This window comes from Pseudopodoces humilis, chromosome 3 (assembly GCF_049639895.1).
Source record: "Pseudopodoces humilis isolate 2021_Gansu_Grassland_sample_001 chromosome 3, ASM4963989v1, whole genome shotgun sequence".
Lineage (NCBI taxonomy): Eukaryota > Metazoa > Chordata > Aves > Passeriformes > Paridae > Pseudopodoces > Pseudopodoces humilis.
The window spans coordinates 85639238-85666080 of NC_142202.1; the positions used below are offsets into that span (position 1 = coordinate 85639238).

General features: G+C 37.1%; 1 protein-coding gene across 1 annotated transcript in view; it reads left to right on the forward strand.

Moving 5' to 3' along the window:
* LMBRD1 (LMBR1 domain containing 1) overlaps window positions 1-26843 on the forward strand; it is a 67600-nt gene that overhangs the window by 30108 nt on the left and 10649 nt on the right. Inside the window, exons 8-14 of the mRNA XM_005518126.3 lie at window positions 10533-10658; window positions 13110-13262; window positions 17619-17683; window positions 18127-18229; window positions 19379-19483; window positions 20706-20855; window positions 26101-26176. Of these exons, the coding sequence (XP_005518183.1) occupies window positions 10533-10658; window positions 13110-13262; window positions 17619-17683; window positions 18127-18229; window positions 19379-19483; window positions 20706-20855; window positions 26101-26176 (778 nt within the window). The remainder of the gene's footprint in view (window positions 1-10532; window positions 10659-13109; window positions 13263-17618; window positions 17684-18126; window positions 18230-19378; window positions 19484-20705; window positions 20856-26100; window positions 26177-26843) is intronic.

Genomic DNA, 26843 nt, shown 5'->3' on the forward strand with positions numbered 1-26843 from the left:
TAGTTTTGGGTTTTTGTTTGTGGTTTTTTTTTCTTTTTTTTAATTATGGTTGTTCCAGTGAGCAGTTAAGGTACTTAATTTTAAGATGTGGGCACAGAACTGAAGTGTCTAAATTTCCCAAAAGCTTGAACTGTAGTTAACATATGGGTTAGGACCAAAGAAACCAAAAATCAGTTAGATAGGCGTTCAAGCAGAACGTTTTTCAACAACATGAGTTCTTTCTAATTGTGTATAACAGTTTAAAGGAGTACTGTCTCTAGATCTTATTCATATTGCTACAGTACCATTTTTAAACATAATTCAAAATTCTGGTAGTAAGTTTATGGACAGATCTGCATAGCACTTAATTCTGAAGCTTAAAATTTTTTTTTCTGAGGAACAGTTTTGAGCTAAACTGTTTTCAGAGTAGTACTTCCCATGTCAGCCTTCAGCTCTTCACACACTACTGTACTGTTATAACATGGTAACAGCATCTCTTGTTGTGATGTGGCTTCACCATGTTTGGAAAATGTATGTCTAGCCCATGCTGAGCCTGTCCCATAAGATCTTCATAGGGAAGCTTGTGAGATATGGGCTGGATGAGCAGACAGTGAGGTGAATTGAAAATTGGCTGAGTATCTAGGCCCACTGAGAGTGATCAGTGGCATGAGGTCTAGTTGTAGGGCAGTCACTTGTCGTGTATGCCAGGGACTGATACTGGTTCCAGTCCTGTTCTACTTTTTCATTAACGGTCAGGATGATGGAGGAGAACCTTGAGAAAACTTTCAGGTGATGCAGAACTGGAAGAATACCCTCTGGAGTTTATATTGGAGCTACCTAGACAGACCTACCTAGGCTGGAGAAGTGGTGGGCAGGAACATAATCAAATTCACCAGGGGAACGTGCAAAGCTGAGGAGGAATGTGTTCATATCCAGTGGGACCACTCAAGAGAAAAGCAGCTCTGAGAAGGACCTGGGGATTCTGGTGGACGCCAAATTAACCATGGGCCAGGAATGTAGTCTTGCTGCAGAGAAGGCCAGTGGTATCCTGAATTGCACTAGGAGGAGTATTGCCAGCAGGTTGTTGGTGATGCTTTATTCTCAGCCTTGGTGAGGCCACACCTGGAGTTCTGGGCTTCTCAGTACAAGAGGGATGGAGCTGTAGAAGGGAGGCTGGTGGAGGGCTACAAAGGTAATCAAGGAACTTTGCTCTTACGAGGAAGGGCTGGGAGCCAGGACTGTCAACCAAGATTAAAAGATGACTCAGGGGAAGTCTTATCAAAATGCATGAACATCTGAAGGAAGAGTAAGAAGAGTATGGAGCTGGGCTATGCTCGCTGGTACCTAGGAATGGGACCAGAGACAGAGGGCACAAGCTGAAACACTTGACCACTGGTCCAGGTTTCTTGGAGAAATTGTGGAGTCTCCTCCTCAGAGATATTCAGGAGCCATATCTGTGTGGTCCTAGACAAGCAGCTCTAGGGGACCCTGCTTGGGCAGAGGTGTTGGACCAGATAACCTCCAGAGTTCCAAACCTCCAGCATTCTGCTCTGTGGATCTGCAGGGTTTACAGGGGTACCAATGGGTCACACTGTGTTGTACCTCATGGTGTGAGGGTGTCTTCTCTTTAAGCTTTGGTCATTAGCCAAATGGTTGAGGTGACAATGATGGACAATAAGATGATTCTTCATTGGATTAATCTTTTCCACAGTAGTGGTTTTATTGTTATAACCTTACTCAGCTTATGTTGGACAACTATTTATTCCATCACAGATGTTAATTTGTGGGGGAAAAAAAAAGATTTATTAGAGATTCTTAATATGAGCTATTCACCTCAGTACAACTAGTGTCTTAAAAAGTGCAGTGGGCACTTTGTTGCAAAACTGCAATGTCAGAAAATAAATTAGTTCTGTTTTAGTAACTGCTAGCCTGTGCAAGACGATTCTGTGTCAGAAGATACTAATAACTTTCAAGTACTTTGATAGGTGGCAATTTTCAGAAGCTCATTGGGTGAGTGAAAGGGAGACGGCCAATTCAGAGCAGGGGAGCAACCAAACTTTTAATACCTATTCTTAATCTAAGTAGTACAAATTTCTTTTTCCATAATTACGTAACTTTGTAACTTGGTTGGACAAAAAGCAAAGTTGCTTCCGTCTATAAATGGATGTAAAAATATAAAAGCTGCAGTTCTGTTTCTTTTGACTGATCTGATACTTTTTAGCATATTTTTTTTAGACTATAACGCTAAAACTTCATGTTGCATTTCCTTACCGAATACATTGAAGAATAATCTTTTCTTGATTTTAATTGACAGTTTGGAAGACCAGGAAGGGACAAGAAAGATGCAACTAGGAAAGACGTGTATGCTAAATTTTTAACTTTTTAAGGGGGAATAGTAAAATAGTGTGGGTGAATAACATAGATGAAGTCTACAAAAGTTCACTTGATATGTTAATATTACTGGTGAGAGCATAAGCATACATCTCTTTTTCTCAAGTGTATGCCATCTTCAAATTAACAACATTATTTACACCAATGTCTTAATGCGTCTCAATTCTCAATAATGTAAAAATAATAATATATATAGAATAAAAATATAATAGTAATAATAATCCATAATTGGTAGTTGCTTTTCTGTTTTCAAGCTTTATCACAAACTCTATTTTTTGGCATTATGTAATGTACAGTACTAAAGTACAGTGCTTGCTACTTAGAATTCTTTTGTAAGACATGTGGACAAGTGATCTTCAGTGGGGGCCTTTGCAAATCCATGACCTTGATGATTTATACTGACAGCTTTCTATGTGTATAAATATGGAATAGTAATGAGAAAATGATAAATTAGGCCTGCAGTGCTATGCTGATTTTGGCTGGGGGAAGAGTTTGAAAGAGTTTAGGAGAGTTTTTTGTGTTTTGCATTGAAATGGTTCTACATGGCCTTAGGTATTAGAACAATAGTTGTTGTCCAGATTGCTGTTTGAATTCAAGACAGAATAATAAGTTACTCATACAATTATGGGCAGATTAATTTTTGAGTGATCTTGTGCATCTTATTTAGCATGTCCTTGAAGGATAATTATAATTTGCTTTGTAATTTTTCCAAACATTTAATAAGCATTATTTGATTTCTTATAGAACTATAAAATGCTATTTTTATTTTCTGTCCTGAAAGAGGAAATGTTTTAAAGATTAGCTTAGCTGCTCACAAATGTGATGACCTTTTCACACCTAATTTTTGTCCAGATTATCATTTACTTTCCTCCAGTTGATGTTATTAACAACCAAAGAGCTTAAAACCTTTAAGAATCTGTCTAACCTTAAAAGCACTCAGTGATACTCTTTTAAGCAGATGTCAAACAGCTGTTGAGAAATAGAGATGTTAGTAGCATTCATCATCATTACTATTTAATCATTTCAATGCCAATTTCGAAATAGAAAAGAAATATAATTCTTTTATTAAGTTCACTTCTCTATGAAGTAACAAATTACCAAAATAACAAACCAATTTGATGGTTGTTTTAACAGCCTGATTCCTACTGTTCTGTTGGAGAACTGTGGATATTAAACTGGTGGATAAATGATAGCTTTGTACTTTAAAATTTTAGAATTGGAAAGTAGATTAATCTGTTGTTAATGCTTTTCTAAGCCTGATGGAACAGTATTGAAGGTGACAGCTAGGCAAAATAATTATGGTCAGTATTTTAACTGAAGCAGAGTTAACTCTGTCGCAGATGTTATGTCCAGCAAGCACAAGTTCACAGCACGTTGCAGAACAGCTCTAGTATGAGGCTGTTGTATTTGGCTTCTATATCTTAGAAACCTTGACAGCATTTTTTTGTCTACTTAAACATTGGCAAATAATGTGTCTGTATGGTGGAAAGAAGACATTATGAGGAAATGAAGGTGAATGTATCGCAGGATACTGCAGTGAAGAATAGAGAAATGGAGAAACAAGTGCTCAGTGCACGATTCATTTTGTGTACTGCAGATCATGCAAGAATTGCATAGTGAACATACCTGTTCTGTTTGGTCAACCTGTTCCATGCTTGGAGATGTTTTTTATAACAATGTTATTCAAAAAGTAATGTGCTCTGAAGATTGGATGCTAAAACTTCCCATGAAAAACTGAAATTTTACCGAATAACACATTAAATGATTTTTGAAGCTTTATGGAGTGAGATTTTTAGAGGAAGAAAATAGCCTACTGTCCGAGAGAGTTTTCCATCTTCAGATGCTTTTATTAGGCTTTGTCCTTTACCCCTCATAATTTAAGGGAAGATATATGAACTGCTGGCACTATTGCCATGCTTAATGATGTTCTGGAAATAAGCTCCTTGAATTCCAATTTTTATTTTTGAATATGGTAGTATGAATAGGTAGTCAAAGATGGAGACATGGCTTTAGAAGAAGGCAGATGCTGAGTCCTCGTAAGGTCAGATTACTTTTCAGGATAACTGCGCAGTCCAGCTCCACACAGAAGGTAAAATTTCACTGAAGATGGAGTCCCAGTTCCTCTTACAAAAATTCAGTGGTGCAGGTGTTGGTGTGACACCTGAAGGTGCAACTCCCTTGAGGCTATTTAACTGGACTGACCAACGTGCTCAGTCAGAAGCAATGCTGGCAGGAATGCCTTGTATCCATATGAAACTGTTCAGTATAAACAACTGAATTGTGTCAATTGTTGTGAAGGGTAAAAGGTATCCTGTGACTTTCCTCATGGTTAGCATAATTCAAATAAAAAGCTAATTATGGTACTAGTATATAAAAGTGTCTTCTATACCAAAATAATTCTTTAGATGGAAGGTATTTTTAACTGGGACATTTGTATTGAAGAAAATTAGCTCATACTTGACTGTATTTCTTAAATACTGCATATATTAAAATAGTTCAACTGTTTCTAACTTGAATAGATGCATTTTTGTTAGTCTTTGGTAGAACTGAATATTTTGTCTTTCATGGTCACACATTGAGGTGTAGTATTGAAATAAGCTGCTGTAAAAAAGTAGGAATTTTAATATTTGCATCTTTAAATCTGAGAGCATTTCTGATGTCTTGTCTACAATGGTTATAAGAATTCTTTCTTTACGTGACCTCACTAGAGGGCACTGCTGCGCAAGAAATGTTTGTCAATATTTATTTCTACGCTTCTTGCCCGAGAAGCAATCTTTTAAAAAACCCAGTGATAACAACTTTAAAGCCACTTGTTTGATATATAGACCCCTAATAATAAATGGAGTAGGAAGTCATTCTGATACGCTACACAAGTACTTTTTGAAAATTTATTGAAATCACAAGTTTATTTCTTAAATACCTGTAGCCAGAAAAAGTTGTTAAGCTATCTTCATTTTTAATTCTGGTTGTGCTCCAAACTGATGAGAAAAAATTTACTTGTTCTATTTGGTCTCTAAGAAGGAGAAATCATCCTGTTTGGGCCACAGGTAAATAATTTGAGCATATCTTATTAGCTGAACATAAGACATTAGAAAATTAAACTTAATCAACTTCCAGTTAAATTATAATGCCCAATGGCTTCAGGCTTTTTGCGGTAGGTGTTCGGCTTTAAGTCATTTAACTCTATTTTAAAGTAATTCACTATATTAAATTTAATGTGGTTTCTGTCTTCCTCTCAACTGATCTATGTGCTTATGGCTGATGTAGTTGATTAGGTGTTCCCACCTTAATACTCCCTTTAGGTGAAACTCTTTCCTAGTTTGTGCAATTTAGAAATCTTACACTAGAGGTAATGGTTTCCAGTGGAAAACCTTTCTGCATCTTTTTAATACTCAGGACTTTATCGCTGAAGTAGTTGCTTGATGCAACAACTTCATTATAGCATGATTTTACAACTTGCTTCAACTTCACTTCTGCTTTCTGTTTGAGTGACTGTTATTAGCATAGCAGGCACCTAATAGGAAAGACTTCCTTTATCTGGCCTTGGGTTATGTGAGTCTGGCAAGTCTCAAGTGTTGTAACATGCTGAGTCTGCAAGAGACTAAGAACCAGAACAGCAGTTCTTCCTTCTAAATCTTAACTGTGAATGACACAAGAGTAGTTGAATCTGCTACAGGATGAGAAGGAAAGGGACCTGGGAGAAGTGGAGATTAAGCAGATTAGACACAATGCTCATGTATTTTATCATACGGTATTTAATGCTCTGCCTGGAGTATGGAGTTTATTTGGGTTCAGTGGCATGCTGAGAGAACAGGTAGAGCGTGCTTCTCACTGCTTTTCAGTGCCAACTGATACTGCATAAAGGTACTGATCTATTTGTTGCATTCATGGGAGTTACAGGTTCCTGCTTTAGATGGATTTATTTTCAAATTACTGTCTCAGACTGAACTACCACTTCTCTGAGTAACAAATAAGACAGGAGTCTCAAAAGCTTTGTTTAGACTGTTGTAATAGGGTAGGGAAGCTAGGTGGTATAAGTGGTATAAATATGTCAAGAATTACTTGCTTTATATAAATTAATGTACATCTGTTAACTGCTTTAAAGGCTATTTTGATGTGTTTTAATATGTTTTTCATAAACTTTTATCCCACAGCTTGATTCAGGACTAAGCTCTCTCTTGGCTGTAGTGTACATCTTTGGCTTGTTTTCCTTTGCTATCCTCAATACATTGTTTGCTTGTTAAGTTGCAGTTGCCTGAAATAATAGCCCTTGAATAATTTAACACTTGTACTAACCCAGGGGATTAAAACTTTGTCCAGGGCAGCCTTGAACTTCTTATCAGCCTGAAGGGAAATGCAGCCCTGAAAATGAGCTAGTACAGCTTCTGTTCAGACCTGTGACACATATGAGATGACTCATTTTTCTGTCCTTCATTCTGTATTTTGTTATCTTGAAGGACCAATGTGTCCTTTTTTCACACTGATGATGGGAGTCTTACTTGCATAATCGTCTTACTATTGGTGTCTTCTGTATTCAGGCAAGGACCTGAATAGCCTTTATCACTATAGCAAGCCTCATGTTTAAGTATGTAGTTCACATTTTCAAAAACAGCAAAACAATACATCACTTTGAGACTTGTATTTTTCTTTGTAGAAATTTAGACTAATCTTTAAAGCCCTGTAATTTATTTCTTAACTATTTCATAGAGTGAATACTTGATATGTTAATTGATTCATTAGCTGTTTGAAGAATAGGTGGAAACCTCAGATGTTGAAATCTAATTACTTCTAAGTTCAGGTTTGTAAAATTGTTTAGGCACATGTCATAGTTATCTCTTACATGTTTCTGCACACTGGCACTAGCTAGAAGTCTTTTGGGTTCCAGAGAGGGACCTCAGATAAATTGCAACCTGCATTCTAGTTTATGATGTTGTATGGTGTTCACATGTCCCCTAAATTCTGTAGTTTAGCTACTAGCTGACCTGAGTGAGCTCTTTAGGGTCTCTAACACATTATTATTTAGTCCAGTATTATTTAGTCCTCATAAATGATCCTGGGTGAGGGAGTTGAGTAATTGTATAGTTTGAGAAATACAGCAAGCCTGGGAGAAGTAGATAGAACGAAGAGCCACCGTACAGATATTGTCAGCTGGGAAGATTGGGCCAACAAGAATGACATCAAGTTTAGTTCTTGCAATGAGTTAATTTCAAGCAATAGTTCATGCTTGGGTCTGATCAGCTGGGAGATGGTTCTGCTGGAAATGACCTGGAAGTCCTAGTGGGCAGCAAGCTGAGCATGAGTGTGCCTTGCAGCAGAAATACAGTGTCTAGGGCTTGCCTCAGCAAGAGCGTGGACATTTTCATTGTATTTGTCACTTCAAAAACCACACCTAGAAATTGTCTAGTTTTGGTCCCCTAGTTTATGAAGCAGGTAAACTGTAGAGGTTCCAATGAAGGCTTGTGGACGTGATTACAAAGTGGCAGAGAGCAACCCATAAATAAAAACTGAGGAATTTTCTATTTGGCCTAGAGAAGAGAATTGTGGGAGAGTGCTTTTTACAGAATTAGCTAGGTTTGAAAAGACCTTTGAGATCAAGTCCAACACCATCTTGTCAACTAGACCATAACACCAAGTGCCACATCCAGTCTTCCCTTAAACCACCTCCAGGAGCAGTCACTCTATCACTTCCCTAGGCAGCACATTCCAAGGTCCAGTCACCCTTTCTGTGGAGAACTTCTTCCTTATGTCCAACCTAAACATCCCCTGGTGCAGCTTAAGATTGTGTCCTCTTGTCCTGTCACTGGCGACCTGGGAGAAGAGACTGGCCCCACCTGGCTATGGCCTCCTTTCAGGCAGTTGTGGACAGGGATAAGGTCTCCCCTGAGTCTCCTTTTCTCCAGGCTATACACCCCCAGCTCCCTCAGATGCTCCTCACAGGACTTACTCTCTAGACCTTTCACCAGCCTTGTTGCCCTTCCCCAGACTTGCTCGAGCACTTCAGTGTTCTTCCTAAACTGGAGGCCCAGAACTGGACACAGCACTCAAGGTGCAGCCTCACCACTGCCGAGTACAGAGGGAGAATGTCACAAGCAGGCTGCCCTGGTCCTGCTGGCCACACTGTTGCTGGCAGAGGCCAGGATGCCATTGGCCTTCTTGGCCACCTGGGCACATGCTGGCTCACATTCAGCTGGCTGTCCATCAGCACCCCCAGGTCCCTTCCTGTGTGGCCACTGTCCAGTCACTGTGTCCCCAGCCTGTAGCACTGCAGGGGTTTGTTATGGCCAAAGTGCAGGACCTGACACTTGGTCTTGTTGAACCTCATATCCTTGAATTGGGCCCATCCATGCAGCCTGTCCTGGTCCCTCTGCAGAGCGCTTCTACCTGCCAGTAGATGAACACCCCCCACCAGCTTGTCATCTGCAGATTTGCTGATGGTAGATTCAGTCCTCTCACCCAGATCATCAGTAAAAACATTGAACAGGACTGAGGACAACACAAATCCCCGAGGGACACCAGAAGTGACTGGATGCAGCACCATTCACCACCACTCTCTGGGCCCAGCCATCCAGCCAGTTCTTAATCCAGCAAAGCATGCTCATGTCCAAGCTGTGGGCTGCTGACTTTTCCAAGTGAATGCTATGGGATATGGTGTTGAAGGCGTTGCTGAACTCCAGGTAGACGATATCTGCAGCCTCATGTAGGTGGCAAAGCAGCTTAATACTCTCAAAGGAGATACCCTAAAGGGAGAGCTGACACACATTTATAGACAGTTGTCAAGTCTAGCCTAAGTTATGACATATTCAAAAATATAATCAAAAAATGGACAGTACCTTGCTCTGGATTCAGTGCATGAGACTATTATATCAAAGTAGGTTTCTAAGCAGGTCAAATCGTGTCTTGTGTGCAGAAAACTCATGCTATGACAGCATGTATGGTGACATTTTTAACACACTAGCAATGTTAAATCTATTCTCAGTAGGAAATGTAAAACTCTGCTTGAAGGAGGGAGTGGTATTTCTGTGAATCTAGAAAACCGCTCATCAGACTTCTGGAAGTATTTTAAAAGACTTGTAGACACGGTCCTTAGGGACATGGTTTAATGGTGGACTTTGCACTTTGGACTTAGGTTACTGGTTGAACTGGGTAATCTTAGAAGTCTTTTTCAACCGACACAATTCTCTGAAGTTAGCAAGTGTTCAGGTATCAAAGGCTCTAGTAAAATTGTGTGTGTTAATTGCTGAGGGAGAAAAGAACCTTCCTGCTGAGCTCTGCACCAAGAACAACATATCATCCACAATAAACAAATTACAAGCTTATGGCTAATGTCTCTAAACTGCCTTGAGAAACTTCTGATCTTGGCCTTGATCCATAAGAATGAAAGGATAACAGAGAGGAAGTAATGCCATTTTCTTGTTTACCTTGCCTCAAATATCTTTCTTTATGTTAGTCAAAAGCTTACAGACCTTGCATTGGAAAAATCTGGGTGTACTGTTGATGTAGAAGCTGGTAAAACACTTGGAATGACATGGAATTTATAATGAGGAATAAATTCCAACAAAATTTATGAATGTGAATGGGTATCTAAGTAGTCTTGGAATGTAACCGAGTTCAATTGTTCACGTAACTTTTGCTTCCTCTTTACTGCAGAATTTTGGTTTTAGTGAATTAGGTACTTTCAACCCAATTTTATTTTAAAAGCAACTTGAAGATTACTGGCTGCAAAGAAATTGTGTATACTTTGCTTCTAAAACTACTAGTGTTCAATGTCTAGAAGCTTCTGTATTGCACAAAACGTTGATTTTGATCTAAAGAGGTAAAATTAAGTTTTCTGGAAGCTATGTGATTTACAAAAAACAAGGGCTAGTGTGATAAATCATCAGTGTGCTGTGCTTACATATGTGCTTACATAAGTCTTAATACATGTTGGAGTGGTCATGAGTACCACTTAAGTACCACTGATGTGATTGTGGGATGCTGGAATTTGCATAGCAGGTTTGTTTTGCTCAAAAGGGGAAATGAATTGGTTGCCTTAGTAAGAGTATGCAGATGGGGTGAAAAAAACCACCCAGTAGTGATACCTCATAGCTGCAACACTGAGCAGCCTTATCAGATAAAAATATATAGCAGAAAATTTGAGCATATATGTTTCCTTTCTTTTTAAGGCTTATGGTATGTCAGCTTTGCCTCTAAACTTGATAAAGGGAACTACCAGTGCGTCTTATGAACGTTTAGAGAACACTGAAGATATTGAAGAAGTGGAACAACATTTACTGAGGATTAAATCAAAGGTAAGGTTTTCGTTGTTCTCACTTTCTTAATGATTTTTTTTTTCCTTGCTTACTAGGTCATGGTCATGCTGTAGAGTCTTTGTTCCAGAAAAAATAGAAATTAATAGCTTGCAGTTATTTGACTTACTTTGGAGCACATGTGGTCACTTGTGTAGCAGTGATTATATTCTTTGTCAGTCCTGCAGCAGTAGTTATTTCTGTCTTATTTAAGTGTAAACACTTTTTTAATAAGTGTTAACAAATGAAACTTCTCGAGGCCTGCTTGCATGGAAAAGATGCTTTGTAGATACTAACTTCACTTAGTCTGCTACCAGAAATGACATCCAATTTGATTACTTACTCAATGCAGTGTAGTTAACACTGTTAATACTTGGCACATAGAGCTGTCATGATTTGGATTCATCAAACTATTAATAATCTTTATGAATAAATAACAGCTCCAGATATTCATGTTTCCCAGTTAATGTACCTTGCTGTTATAAATATCTTTATGAAAAGCATACATATGGAAAGCTGTTCGGAGTCCTAAATATCCCTAGGATGTGAACACCATTTGTAAACCCATGATGGTTTTGCAGCTAATGGGAATGCTGTGCCTCATATAAGCAAGACATTTTTAACAATCTCTGAGTGCAAGCCAAAGAAGCATAAGTTTTTTTTATATACAGATGATATGGGGAAAATCTCCCACCTCTTTTTTTCAACCCATTTCAGATAATGGCTTGACTGGCGTTTTCACAGCCTTGTTTGGGAAAAGTGACATGGAGGTGCCTCACTTCCATCCTGGCAGTCCATCTGTGCTGTTTTGTGCACTGTGATAGTAGACTTCAGAGATGTTGAAGCAGTTCCAACAGTCTTCCCTTGACACTTGGCTTACCTCTACACAGTGTTGGGCACCTTCAGTGCTCTAGATATTTTGTTGAATAAAGAAATCTAAAAAATAGTCTGTTAAAATTACCATGTTTTGGTTCTGCACAAAGTACTACAGCACCAAAGTTATCCAGTACTGAAATTAGTATGAGAAAAATGAGAAATCTGTGAGTAATGGATCATTACTTATTACAGAAGACCCTGGAAATGTTGGATTATCATAATTTGTATGTAACTGGTCTTACTGTTCAGTCTGGTTAAGCTATAGGTTCAAAAAGCAGGAAGTTCTTAATTTATGTTTATGTTGTAATATGACCTTTAGTGCGAACTAGTTTTTCTTGTTTTATGGATTCTGGTCAGGATTCTGCCTCATTCTGTAATGGAAATCTTAGCTCTTCAGTTATATGTGCATTAAGTTGTGTTACTGAGAGTACTATACAGTAAAAATTAGAAGTATGGAGGTATGCAGCTGAGATCCAATATGTAGTATGTAATTACTAGTACATCTGGAAGGTTTATTTCATTAGTCTTATATTATTAAAGCTTGATCTTGCGGATTGGGAGCTTGAACTGTTTCAGAAAGTCCTTTTTAAGTCAGAGGTGCTATACAGGGTATAGTACACATGTTCCCATTAAAAGTAGATTGTAATCTCCAATTTAAGTGCTATGTGTGCCTATCATGTGATCATAGTCTTTTTGACAGATTACATTTTTTTTAACTTAACCGGTATAAAGTGTTATATTATTTACAGGAAGAATCCTTTAAAATAAGAGGAAAATTAACTAGGAATTTCAAAACTTTAAAATATAGTTTTAGTGTATTTCCTACTACAAAATAATCTTTTTTCCAAGTATGGGTTCATAATATAAAAGTATCAATGTTAGAAACAATTTTTTGTTCAAATTTTTTGGTTCAGCTACCTAATGCTCATTTTGTTGCTTTTGCTTATAGCAAGTAACTGACATGTGAGGATGTGCTACTAACTTTACAGCAGAGTGTAATAGTTCCTGCTCAGTGTTTAAAGGCTCAAAATTGAAATACATTTTTTAACATAGTGATCTAAAAAACTATCTGGTACATTTAACTAATTCTTGGGGTGATGCTACCTCTTATCTGACCTATGTTTCTTGCTCAAGAAACATAGCTGAGTATCGAGTGGAATGTTGAAAAGAAAATAAGTGACAAGATGGGTATATAAGCTTAATCATGGAATTTAATGGAAGTGACCTGAAAATCACCATGTTCAACCCTGCACACAAAATATGGTCCTCTTCCAGGTTAGATCAGCTTATTTAGATCACAATGTACTTTTAAACCATTTCTAGCCACGGAGACTATCCACTCTGTTACAGTTTTTGAACATTTTCATTGTGAAAAGTGGCTTCTGCCACCTAAATAGGAATTCCTCTTATTGCAACTTGTGACTTTTGCACTTCGTACTCTTGATATTCATAGAAATTATACATGCATGAATTATATACTAGCAATTCTTTAGAGTTGTTGTAAATAATTTAAGTAGCTATTGAGTCTATTTTCTTGATTTAGTGACTCTTGATCTTCTGCCCTCTTTTTGTAACCAGTGCAGAGATGGTCGTCCTCTGTCATCGAGGGATAGACGGACTTTACAACAGCTAGAAGAGAGATTAAGGACACTTCGAAGGAGAGAGAGGCATCTGGAGTCTATTGAGAAAAGCTGGTGGACAAAGTTCTGTGAAGCTATTCGACCTCTGAAGGTAAAACTTCTCACTTTTTGATACTTAAATTGAAATAACTTCCAATTTTCTTTTTCCCACATAAAGCACAGGTCAAGTTTACTACCCTGAATATCAACTGCTTTTTTAATTTTTTTTAAATTTACTCCAGTACTGCACAATGATATCCCTAAAGTGAATTGTGACCTGTTAGAAAACCTTTTACTTTGCTTTAGCTCTGATTTAGATTAAAAATTAGCAAATCCTAGTTGATCTACTGTAGTGCTACTGCCATAGAAAATCTGGATATCTTACTTTTTTATCAAACATATGAAAATGAGAAGAAAAGGAAGAATTCTATAGCTGTCAGTTAGCTTAGGTTAATCTAAATTACATGTATCCAGCAGAAATGAGAGACACTTTGATAATATATGCATTTGGAACAAGCATCTTGCCAAGGAATTACTTGATAAATAGCAAGCTAGCTGAATAGAACTTAATGTCATGGAACTTAACCAATGCAAAAGAGATGGTTACTAGGGCAAAGCTTTTATCTTGGTCTCTTTGATCTTAGGACTTTGATTTTCAGTAGATACCTGGTTTTGAAAACTAGTACTTTTATGAACAGTATTGCCATATAAAGTATTTCTTGCCAACTAGATGTAGGAAGAAATTTCAGCATTACTTTCAACTGTAGGCTGCTTTTGGGAAAGCTGGGGAGAAGGGGGGTGGGTTGTAAACAATTTCTTCTGTCAATGCTGCTGTTAATGCTGAGTGCTGAAGGCTATGGGCTGAAATTGCAGCTGAACAAAAGCTTTCAGTGTGCAATTCTTAGAGGAGTTATCTTGCTATGATACATTACAAATACAGACTGAGCTCTTTCATTGAAAGGAGAAATATCCCTAACTATTCATGTTAACAGTTTGGAGGCTTCCTTTTGGTTTAAAAAATAATACAGCTTGTATATTAAATATTAAGCTTCTGTAACTTTGCACATAAAGCTCAAATTTGAGAAGTATGTTTGCCATATACTTTGTCTCTGGGACTTTAACAGTTCATTGTGTTCTCACAGGAAAGCATACAATATTATTACCTACTCACAGTTTATCACTTACAGCCTGGATCGTATTCCAGTGTATCCTTGTTTTTGTGGTTTGAAAGCTTTGTATTCTCTCAGTAACTGTGACAGTCACTGAGTTGTTGACTCATGAATCACAGACTAAAGCAGAGTTGCAGGTGGATAATTTTTCCTGACAGATTTTTCTTATACTGTGGTTGTGCTATGAAGCATGTCAGAACTTGTTTACTTTGACTAGAGCTGTCCTATGAAGGTGGTAATGTCTATCACTTAATTACATGTTAACTCTTACAGAGCTATTTTATTGTTGCTTGAAGAGCATTTGGGATGTCTTTGCAGGTATATAACTGTAAGCTGTTCAATTGGGCTTTAAGAAAAGGTGAAAATCTGTTCAATATCTATACATAGTACTTCTATTCAATGTAGAAGTGCAGAAAATCTTGGAGCTTTGCTTATGGTTTTACAACATTTTCACCTTCAGTGGCTTCAATTTGGATGTTACTGTTCAAATATGTGGCTGCTTCTCAGACCTCAAGAGAAATTCCATTTCTTGTGAAGCAAGTACTAGATAGAGAATCCTTTTTCTGTTTTATATTTGGGACAGTCAGTTTATGGGATTTGCAGACTCTTATTGGGGCCAACAGAATAACATGTTCACAAATTGCACTTTATCTTCAAGGTCTTTTACAGTGTTAGCTTAGTGTCTACATTCAAACTTCTGTTAACGTCTGTCTTTGTATTGTGTCCTCAAGTGTTCTTACTTTAATTGTTTCATTACTGCTAGGTATCTATTAGCATGGGATTTGTTGTTAAAGGCAAAACTGAAAAGTAGAAAGCCTCACTTAACAATTGTTTTACTCAAAGCTAACTCAAAGGTGAAGCTGTTTTTCAATTCAGTCAAAAGCTGCACATCTTAAGATTCCAGGGAACTGAATATTGGCCAACATGGGGTTGTTGAGTAATGTTGAATTAGTCTAATTTCTTTCTACAAAATGTAACATTTCCTGCTACTTTTTATTTCTTCCACTTTCATCTGATAGTCAGCAACAGGAGAAATGTTGTATACTATGAGTTTATAAAAAAAAAATTAGGGAAAACTAACTCCAGAGCACATAGCTATGTTTGTTCAATGTGTGAACAAGTCTATAGGACATGAAACATGGAAGTCTGATCAATGATAATAAATTGGCAGTATTGCATTTGTATTTTCATGGTGTTCTTCTCAGCCAGTGGGAACAAACTGGAGATACCTCAGGTAATATAAGAAAATCAAGTGCTGTTTTGAGATCTGCATGAACAGAGACCCCACTCTTTCTTTCCAAGGTTCAGCTCCTTATGTCCTGGCTCTGGAGTGGCACAGAAGGGAATAGGGAGTTGCCATTAGTCCATAACACCTCTACTCTGCTGTTGCTTCCTCATCACACTGTTTCTGTTCCAGTGTGAGTGGACTCTATTAATTGTAGTTCCTGTCAGAGGAACATGTGGGATCTCTGTAGGCTGTGGCTTCCTTTAGGAAATATCCTCTTCTGATGTGGGATTCTCTGTAGGCTAAGTGTGGTCTGGCATAAGATCTGGCATAGTCCTCTGGAGTACGGGTCCTCTAGGTCAGGCAGAGGTAGAAATGTCTGCTCCATTCTCTGGAGTATCATCTTTTTTGCTGAGCTTGGTGCCTATCTACAGAGTGAATATTAACAAATCTTGGAAGTTATTTTTGAGGCTTTTTAAACAATTACCAACTGTTTGTGGATCATTTCTGCTCCGAGTAAATTAACTCTGAAATTTCATGGTTATCTTAGTAACACTTCAAAATTATCCACAGATGAAATATCTTAGCTTGACTGATCCGGGAGTGGGGATAGGAGGCAAACTCCTAAAACTAACATTTCTAAATGTTAGATGTCACTTCAGAAGACAGGCATATTCCAGAGGAGATACAAATACCTGTCTAGTGGCCATAGCTGGCAGAAGGTAGTGAAGAATTATGAGATTCAGACTCTTGGCCTCAATTGGTTTTGAATATCTATTTCTTGTACAGCTACTACCTCGGAGGAGTTTGCTGTGGAGAGGTAAAATCTTGGTACATTTAATTATGGGGAAATGCAATACTTAATGCTTACCTTGATACTGATCTCTAAAGCTATATCTTATAAGACCTACATAATTAGAGTTGTTTTATAAGTGATGGTCTAATATTGTGTTAGAGTTTGCAGATGGAAGTTTATTTTCAGAATTTAATGAACAATAATAGTATTGTATCTGAGTGTCATTAATGAGCAGCTGTAATAAAGTTCTTAACCTTTTCATGATGGTTGTGTGCCAAGTTTTGAGGCTAATAAAAAAAAACTGTGGAACTCCCTCATTCATGTGAGAGACCATGCATTGCGTTCCTGCATAAAGAATTTTGAAATTACTCTGTCTAGGTCTCAAGTCTAGCAATCTGGAAATGTTTGGGGAAGTTAAGTGTGCTTATCTGATTGTATTCCATGACTAGAGTTTCTAGGAAAACACAGTGAAACTCTTGGAACTGTAACTGGATGGGTTTCCTATCTGGGCTCTCTCCTGTGTATCATCCCCTAACCTCCCCAGAGAAAAGATTGTGAGGGAGAAAACCTGTCAGAAGGAGGGGGGAATAGTTTCCTGAACTAGCTGATGACTCAGGAAAGACAATAGATGTTCTGGTTGAGACAGCTTAGAGAATCAGCTCCTGGCTCAAGTGCTGTATTTGGTAGGCATAATAAAAACACTTTTCTGTGTTTAGATGAGGACCTGGCATTTGGGCTTGGTTGAGTTTTTCATCACTCCCAAGTGACTGCATCATTGTACATTTCAGAATGGTGCTACAGGAGTGAGCTTTTACTTAGGAAGGGTGAGATGTTCCTTGTAAGCTGTGCACAGATTGCCTTCTGTTGGAAGGTGAGCACACAGGTGGGGTGATCAAGGCACTATTCTCTAATTAATTAAATCTAAATGTGTATACATAGTTAAGGAAGGCTTTCCACATAATATAGTGAGTACAGGTTGTGAGTTCTGCTGAATGCAATGTTCATTAAATGTAATGTGTCGTCTCTTAATGTCACTTTTGACATTGGGGTAGATTTGTGTATTACACTAGAGCATGTGATGTACTTGACAAACTATGTTTAACAGGGTAAAAGCTTTGTGAGCACTTCTTAAGTATTTACCAAAAAGTTACTGCTTCAAGTGTGTTTAAGCTCTGAAGTACTCCAAGATTAGTTTGCTATTGAAACAAAGGCAATTGTTCACTTCTTGCATCAACTGCAAACACTTTCAGTTAAATTGTTCTAAATTTTTATTTGTAGATTGTGTGGGGAGTATTCTTCATCATCGTGGCATTGCTCTTCACTGTCTCTCTGTTCTTGTCAAAGTAAGTACATTTCAGCATTTTTCTTGACCATTTAAACTACCTAGTTTCTTCTCTAATATAAAAATTGGTGTGGTTTGAGTCAGCTCCCTTCTTTTCAATGTTACGTCTCTGTCAGTAGAACGGCACTTCTCATTATAATAGTATGTATTGAAATGGAGCAAAATGTACCAAAATAAGCTGAAGAAAGAACATGTTTCAGGCAGAAAACAGTTCTGATTCAGCAGAGGAGTTAAGCATATATGTTCAGGAAGTCTTCCGCAGAACAAGTGCAGTGAGTGTGGTAAAGCAAAGTATATATCTGTATAGACGCTAGACAGCTGTCACTCTCTGGGATTAGTTCAGTTTTTTGTTTTTTTTTCTTTTGAGCTACTCTTTTAAAATTAAACTAAGGATAAGGGTCTGGGAGAACCACAGTACTTACACAGTTTTTCTAATTCCTGCAGTTTGGACAAAGCTCTGCATTCGGCTGGCTTCGACTCGGGATTTATAATTCTAGGAACTAATCTAACCAATCCATTGAATATGCTGTTACCAGTTCTTCAAAGAGTAAGTAAAGAAATGGTGATATACATATGTAAGAACGCTCTTCTGTTTTCTTCTAAACTTTTTCCCAGTTCATTGATTGAATTCATAATGAATTCTCCTAATTCATTAAAACAACATTTTCTAGATGTGTGTTCAGTAAAAGCAAGGCAACTTCTGTATTAATCTTTTGTTATTAATTACTGATATTAAAATCTTGGGTGAATGGAATCTAGTTTGGACAAGGAAGGTGGTGCTTGAAAGTCATTTTGATGTGATGAGAATACAGTGGGAACAGAGAATAACAGCAGTTGTAGTTACTACTCTGCACAGAATAAAAGCAACTTTGTTCCATGTTCTACATGCATTCTAGTTGGTGTACTGGATAGCTTAGGCCTTTTTAGTGAAGTAAATTTAATTTTTTCACTTTTTAATATATTGCACATTGAAAACTAAGCTTTATAACATACATTGGGTATGTTATAGTAAGGTATTAGTCCTGGAAGCAAATCCAGTGTAAAAACATACATTGTTTAACTACAGAGCAGTTGGAAGGCAACAAGTACACATACCAATTTGAGTTTGTCATGAGTGAACTGAGGAAAAGAAAAGCTTTAATTAGCTAGTGCTTTATTCCCCCCCAGCTTATTCCTATATTCTGGATATAATGGGTCAGCATAATGCATTGCTTCCCCATGGCTTTTAAAACTATTGAATATGTAAGCTTGTAGCTCACTGAGAAAAACAGTGTTCAGCAGCAATATTATCTCAAGCTTTTATTAATGTAAATATAAAAATCAATTTTTGTATACAAATATGATCAGAAAAATAATAACAAATATGCAGTCCTGAAATAATTGTTGCCATTGTGGACTTGTCATTCTGTGGACATATTTAAAATAATTAAGTATTTCATGGCCTAAAATATATATAACACTTCAAAATTAAGGCATGTCTTAAATGAATAAAAAGGCTTGGTGCTTTCCCAAGCTAATTGTCTAAGCTCTATTAGCAGCAAGCTATGTTAGCTATATTTGGAGTCAGCTATGTAAAACTTTAAAATAGGATTCTTGACTACCTCAGATACAAGCTATAGAAGTAGAAACTACTTAGTTTGGAGTGGGAGAAGAGCTTTTTTCCTTGTCTTTTTAACTGCTTGTGTTCTTGTTTTAGGTTTTTCCACTTGATTATATTCTTATCACAACCATTGTCATGTACTTTATCTTCACTTCAATGGCAGGGATTCGAAACATGGGAATATGGTTCTTCTGGACAAGGGTAAATATAACTTAAGAGTTTAGTTTCTAATATTCATATATTTAAAAAATATATGCTCTTGACTATTTTTTTATTGCTTTATAAATATGGGATGTTGCTAATAGCAATGTCTGTACGCCTAATGAGCGTTAAAAGCCTATTGTACAATTTGCACTGCTTTTGGAAGGTGTTCCATTTTATCAACTCATCAGACTGCCAAGTCATCAAACTGTTGTTTTAATTTGAGCAATAGAGTCACCTGACTCCTTCAAGTGTCTAATCAGTGTCCCTTTGGCTTCTGACTTAGCTCTAAGTTAAAGCCATATGATTGTTATATTTGAACTACTCGTCAACTTTATGGTCAAAATCTATAATGTGGCATGTAGTCAGAGGTTCTTGAATTACCAGCTGCATGACAAGCATGTTTAGCTTCATAAGAGAAAATAGTGCAGTAGTGGTAGGGCTATCTAAATATTATGCAAATAATGTATTATTGTATACAAGCAGCTTTGTATCCAATAGCATGATGTGCCTTTCTCTGGTACTTGGTTAAATATTTCCCTGCTAATGTGCCTACTTTCCCTTTGAAATTGTCGCCTTGTCATGTGGTGACACTTCAAAATTGTGAACAATGACCATCAGTCTTTGCAATGAGTTGTGAGATTAGTTGTTGGTCTTGGTGCTGCCGTTTTCCCTTCAGCTGCCAGCTTTTTTACCCTAACACAATACTCAGATTGAGGGGAATTAGAGTAGAGGTGTCTACAGGGCAACAAGGAAGGATTATGTTGTCCCCTGCAATGTTAAATGGACAGGATGCCATCGTATCTATTTTACTCAGCCTGGGAATGCTCTCTCATGGCTCCATCCTCCGTTCTAGATCTGATGAGGGGTATAGGGACAGATGACACCTCACTTTGACCAAAGGACAGAATGTTCTTTGATAAACCAATACACAGGGTTTTATAGGTAACAGGCAATTTTAATCTTGCTACTAAATGCTAGTGTATGTTTTGGGTCATTAATACAAATAGAACTTAATTCGGTTAAATAGCTGTGCTTTGAAATTTGGGTAAATACACCTGAAAACCTGCTTTGAACCAGTGGAATGAAATTACCAGAAGGTAATTTTAGCAACCTCCTACTTCTGGCAGTAGAATTAAAACTTATTTTAACTAAAGAGTTTTTTGAATGCTTTCAAAAAAAGAGAAATATTTCATTGTGTTAATTTTTTTTCTGGTTTTAGCTTTATAAAATCAGACGAGGAAAAACTCGACCTCAAGCACTCTTATTTCTCTGTATGATACTTCTATTGATAGTTCTTCATACAAGCTACATGATTTACAGTCTTGCCCCACAGTATGTAATGTATGGAAGTCAGAAGTACCTGGTACAGGTGAGATGCATTTTTTTGTGTTTAAATTTTATTTTCTGCATTAAAAATGTACAGGTTACAGAAACTTTGGAAGTCACACATTTTCAGATTTTGAAGAGACTTTGATAGGCAGGTTTTTTTTAAAATACTAGCTGGTCTCTTGGTAATACAAAAGCCAGAAGCTGATTGCACTATATATTAAGCAGCTTAATTTCTAGATCATCTGAAGACTTTTTGAAACTGAGGTTTGTTTTACTCCTTCCAGTAAGACAGTTGTTAGTTTCCACTGGATTTGGTGCTGGTCTGCTTAGGCTGCCGAATGACTATGTTGAGGATTATTTTGCATTTGTAAGGCTGTGTACAGAATGAAATCAGTATTGTTCCACAGTTGATGATTTTTATGTGCATATTTATGAGGAATGGCAAAGGTAACTTGGTACAGTAGAAAATAATCTGAGTGGAGCTAAGTGTGTGCTAAGTGTGTGAATCATGTTTCAGGCACTTTGGACTGTAGAACTTCATGAAACTCCATGAAGTTCTTGGACTGTAAAATGTTCTACAGATCTAAGCAGTTAAAATTTACTCTGCTTTTGTTATTGCAGTTTTGCGTATTTCAAGGTTTTGATTTTTTTAAGTCTTTAATCTTCTGTACCTTAAGAATTAATTTATTGTATTACATCTTGGTTTGAGTGGCAGCCTGCATATTTATGGGGAAGTTCAAAGTTACATGTCAGAAGCATCTTGAGAGGTTTCATGGATGGCTGTTTATTAAGGTCTGGTATCTTACAGGGGTAATCTTCATTAGATCTGATCTTGCAAATGTAGATGACTAACCAGGTCATGAACTGGTTGCTTATTCAGGTGCAGTGAAGTCAAGGTCCCTTGGAGTGCTGTTTGATGTTTGAGTTTCACAAAGACAAAACAGTTGAGCTGGAGTGGTCAAAAGAAAGGAATTAAATGAGATTGAAGTGATTGGATGCTTCTTTGAGTTTTTGGAATATCTCTGTAGTTCTCTAGAAGGATGTTCCTGTGGGAGCAGAGCACACCTGCTTTACAAACTGAATGCCTGCTGGCTTCCTTCAACTGCAACTATTTAGTAAATTTTGTAACTTATTTGTATCAATTCCCTTAAACAGTGGATATGGAATACTTGGGGTGAGAGTATTACAAGGAGAAATTGAACTTGGAGTCCTGTTAAATAGGCGCAAAGAGGAACTTGCTCAACTTAAATGTGTTGGTGTGGTAGGAGTGTCACTGCAGGAATTGGAGGTCTTAGTAAATGCTACTTTACTGCTGTCTTTACATTTGAATTATCTGGTCATGGGCAGTTGGTCATGCTGATACTAATCCAAGCACAATAATAGAATCACTGTAGGGGATTTGAATATTTGGTATTTAGGAAGTGTAATGCATTTTTTTAGTTTTTATGCTAAGTATAACACAAAATAAACATGCTTAGGTGTGTATAAATTGGCTCAACTTGTCAGAATTAGGGTAGTGGCAGCGTGAAACTAAGATGAAAGTCAGTTTAGGTGCATTTACATGGAACTTTTGGCATGGTTGCTTACTGTTTACGTAGCCTAGAACATCATATAGCTGTATCTGAATTAGTTATGAGCTCAAGTCCCTGTAAAAGACAGTTTGGGTTGGTTTTTTTTATGTTGTAGAATGATTGTATGCTTCCAATTACAGTGCAGAACCAATGTGGGTGTAAGAGTGGGAAGAACAATTCCATTAAGGGTCCTACTGAATTAGTCTTTAAGCCTTGCAGTGAACTGAGTATAGAACCCTTTGCGATAAAGTTTGTAGATAGCATGGAAGATTTCAAGAGAAAAACAAATAACAAAGGCTGTAGCTGGCAGTGTGTTTTGCTTTATGAATAAAATAAACTGTGCGTATATTAAGGGAGGCAGAATGTTTGATACTTAACACTTACATGTTAGCTGTTTATGACAAGAAGTATCTGAAGATAAATGCATAATTTCTAAGAAAAAAGGGTCAAGAAAATAGAGCACAGCAGCCAGAAGACTCTTGTCATTCTTGCAGCTATAGCAATATAATTCTGGTCAGCACTGCAGGAAGGATTAGTTGGAACGGTTGAGTAGAGCTGTAACTTTCTGTTTAAAGGATTAAAAAATAATTTGGTTAAGATAGCCATCCTGGGTCCTCAGCTTATGTCTCATTTCAAAGAGATGTGTTTCAAGTGCATAATTTAATTTGAGAAGAAACTAGTTTTATTGTTAAAATAATGTGAGACACAAAGAATATGCTGGTAAATTACATCTGACTTATCTGGCATACCAAATAGATACAAGGTTTTTTGAAAACATCCTCTTAGAGTATTTCACAATGTACCAGAAACATTTTCTGTGTCTGACTACCTTGGTAACTGGATGTTAAATTTTGATATTGAAGTGAGGAGAGATAGTTTGGGAATGAAGAGAAGCAAGATATTTTTCTATGGATGTAGAAACGAAGAGGTTCTTAAGAATTACGAATATGTGATTATGGATTTAGGAGCGTTCAGGAACAAAACCAGGGGCAGGGCAAGTGAACTAGACATATCAAGCTTCCTGATGATGAGAACCCTATGCACCAGCTCACTTTGACAGTTCAGGTTTTCATTGTGCTCTCACACTACTGTTGATTTCATCCTTTAAAGTAACACCACTAGTAACCAACAGTGTGTAAGAACCAAGCAATAAATGAGCATAATTCCAGGAAAGCTTAGTGGATGGGTGGGCTGATAAACATGTGTATGACTCATGTTGGCTCATAGGCTGTGTGAAAGGAGTATTTCCCACTTTGCTTCGCTCCACAGTAATTCCAAATCTAGTAATGTGTCAAACTAAATAGTTATCACAATCTCTAGTAATGCATGAGATACGTTAGATTCCTGTTTGAATCTTGAACTGTTTCCTTTGGAAACAGCTCTTTTGGCAAGAGCTTTTAATTTGGAGGTGCTGATAACTTTCCCTTTTAACTGAATATGTATATAGAAGTGGAGCTGTTGTGAGGCAATTACCATTAACTAGATGTGGGCTACTTGCTTTATTAACTCTGAGCACTGGTGTGTTCAAAGCATGTGACCCAAATTCATTAAATGTCTTCAGCTGTGGTGTCTGTAGGAAACCTTTGAAAATTGATTCTGGATATTGTGCCATACCAACCAAATCCCTCTGTAGGAGTTTGTTCAACTTTCATAACTCTTTAGACACCAAGGACAGCTTGGCTTCACATCTTGAAGCAATTTATTGTATCTGTTAATCAGCAATGAGTCTTTTCATAACCTTTCACAAAGAAAGAATTGTATCCACATCCAGGCCACCTTCTTAGCTTTCTAGCAAAAGCATAACTTTGCCTCTGCTTGAGGTATAATTCCTGTTTCTGTTCAATGAGGCCAAGGGTTATTTTGCCTTTGTCTGAAAGAAAGACCACTGCTTCCTGATATTTGTACCCATTGGACCTCTAAGACTTGGTTGATCCAGACAGGAATTAAAAAGCCAGTACTTGCCATAAGCAGCATGGATACTTTTCCATGTTTCTCTGGTTGGGGACCAGAGCAGCAACGATCATCACATAGATAATTTGGAGGAGTGGAGCTAATTTGCAGGACCCAGAGTGTCTCCATTGTCAGCAGCAGGATTCCAGAAGTATCATCCCTTAGATGGCTAAGTGTGGAAACAGATCTTTCCAAGTTCTTGATCCTTAACATAAGCAGAAACTAACCATGCAGGTGTAACAGGCTGTGTCCTAACCCTTTATATAATAACTTGCTATTATCTGAAGTGTCCAAAATGTGTCAGCTCTTGAAGCACACATACTGAGTTACTGTCCATAGTTTTGTCTCATGCTTGGCCTCGATGCATTCTGCTTTCAGCCTCAGAATAGGAGGGATAACGGAACACTGAAGTTTTACTCTGGCAATACTTGTACTAAAAATGTCTTAAATTGTAGGAATGGTTATGGAGAACAGTGATACCAGACCTGGAAAAAAGCATAGGTGTTGTCAAAGAAAGCCCATAGGTCTAGGTATCATATTTAAAATTCTGTTAATATGTTAAAGTGAATGAAAATAAGGAAGATAAAACTTTGAAATGGCTATTTTGTCATTGTTTTGTGCTTTTCATGTGTCTTGTGGAATTTTACAAGGTATGATACTGTTCTTTTGAAAGAAGTGCTTGGTCTGACTGAGAAATGTAAGCTGGAATACTGACAGTTGGAATACCTTCTGGAGATGGCAAACTGCTAAATGTACACTGAATAATTGAAATTTCACGTGTTCTGTTGTTTCTGTCTATGCATTCTCTTTTGTTCTTGATCCCTGTGACTAAGTCTTACTCCTTTTAGATCTGTTTAAGGCAGTCTCCTTGCTGTCATGGCCTTGCATTAAACAAAATTAACTACATGTACAAATTGCTGCTTTTTTGGATAGACATTGAGTTTCTCTTGACTGTTCAAAGTGAAAGCTGAATTTGCTTAATATTGGTAAACTTCGTCAATTAAGTTGTTAGAGCTTAGTTTTATGTGCCAGCTTGTACTGATTGCTGATATGTTTTAAGGAACATTTTTCAGTCTGAAGAAAAGGTGTTGACTCTAACTGGTTTCTCTTTAGAGGGTTTTCTGTTTAGGAAATCGTGAGGGTGCAAGTAAGTGCAGTAGGTATGAGACCCTTTAAAGTGAATCAAGGTAAAAAAAAAATCAATGTAATGCAAAGGATTTACATTGGACTCTGCTAAAATTATTCACTGATTGTTCATGTTCCTTGAAAGGGTCAGTTTTCCAAAGATTTGGGACATGGGGTTTCAATAGTTCACTTAAGCATAATTTCTCTTCTTCTGCTCTGGCAGTCCAAGTATGTTGCATGCTACCATCTGGCTTTTAAACCAGAAGTAAATTGTTATTCATTATCGTTACCAATACTAACACTTCTGTGGTGTCTTCATCACCAAAGTTGATTTTAAAATTAATTCTATGCACAGTTAAAAATTTACTTTCAGAGCTCAAGTGTATTTTTCTCAAGTCTTCAGGAAGAACACAAGCTATTAATTTTTTTAATGAAATCATATTTAGAAATGTTTTTGTTTTACTTCTTACAGCTTACTCTGCATATACTGTTCAAAAATAATACTGTTTAATATTCTAAGAGATCTGTTCAAGTTTTTTTTAATTCACTGGAAAATATATTTGGTATCTGCACCATCATTGTCTATGGAAGACTGCTGCAGGTAGACTAGTGTACTAATTTTCCTTATTTATAATGCAGAGTAATGAGACGATTGATGGTCAGCCAAGGAATGTGACACTTGTTTCTAAAGACTGTGATGCAGATGCACCTGAAGGTAAGATAAATTTGTTTCCTGTATTTCTAATGTGATAGGTGCATGCTCAGCAGTAATAAGCAGCTTAATCTGTCTTCATGAAAGCCCAAAATGAAGCTTTGATATATAGTTAAAGCTTACTTTATTCATTTAAAGGAATGACTATTTTTAGTAGAAACCATGGGTAACAAAGCACTCCAGTTAACTGTAAAATTTTACATTTGCTTTAATGTGTATGTAGATCTTAAAAATAAACCCCTGCTGGTGAATAACTTAGCATTGGAAGTGCGCTTCACTGTGGATGTTTATCATACAAACATGCAGATAGGTATTCTATTTGGTTTCTCTATGTACTCAGGAAAATTAAGGTCTGAGCTTCTCAGTGGAACTTGAGATTCTCAGTGGAAAGTTACAGATAAGAGAATTGCATAATTTTTAATGAGATGTAAACGTGGACTCTTCCATGAGCAATGATACCAGTAGAACTAAAAGTCTTAAGATTGTTTTTTTCTAATTCTCTTAGAGTTATGCTGGAAATTATAGGGAATGATAAATTTTTCCAGCTGTATTACTAAATGTCCCCTTTTTGACTGTTATTTGGGCAGAAGATGTATTATGGATATTCTGGAGTTAAGTAGTAACTAGCAAGCAGATGGCTAATGCTGGAATGTTCCTTGACTTTCTATCT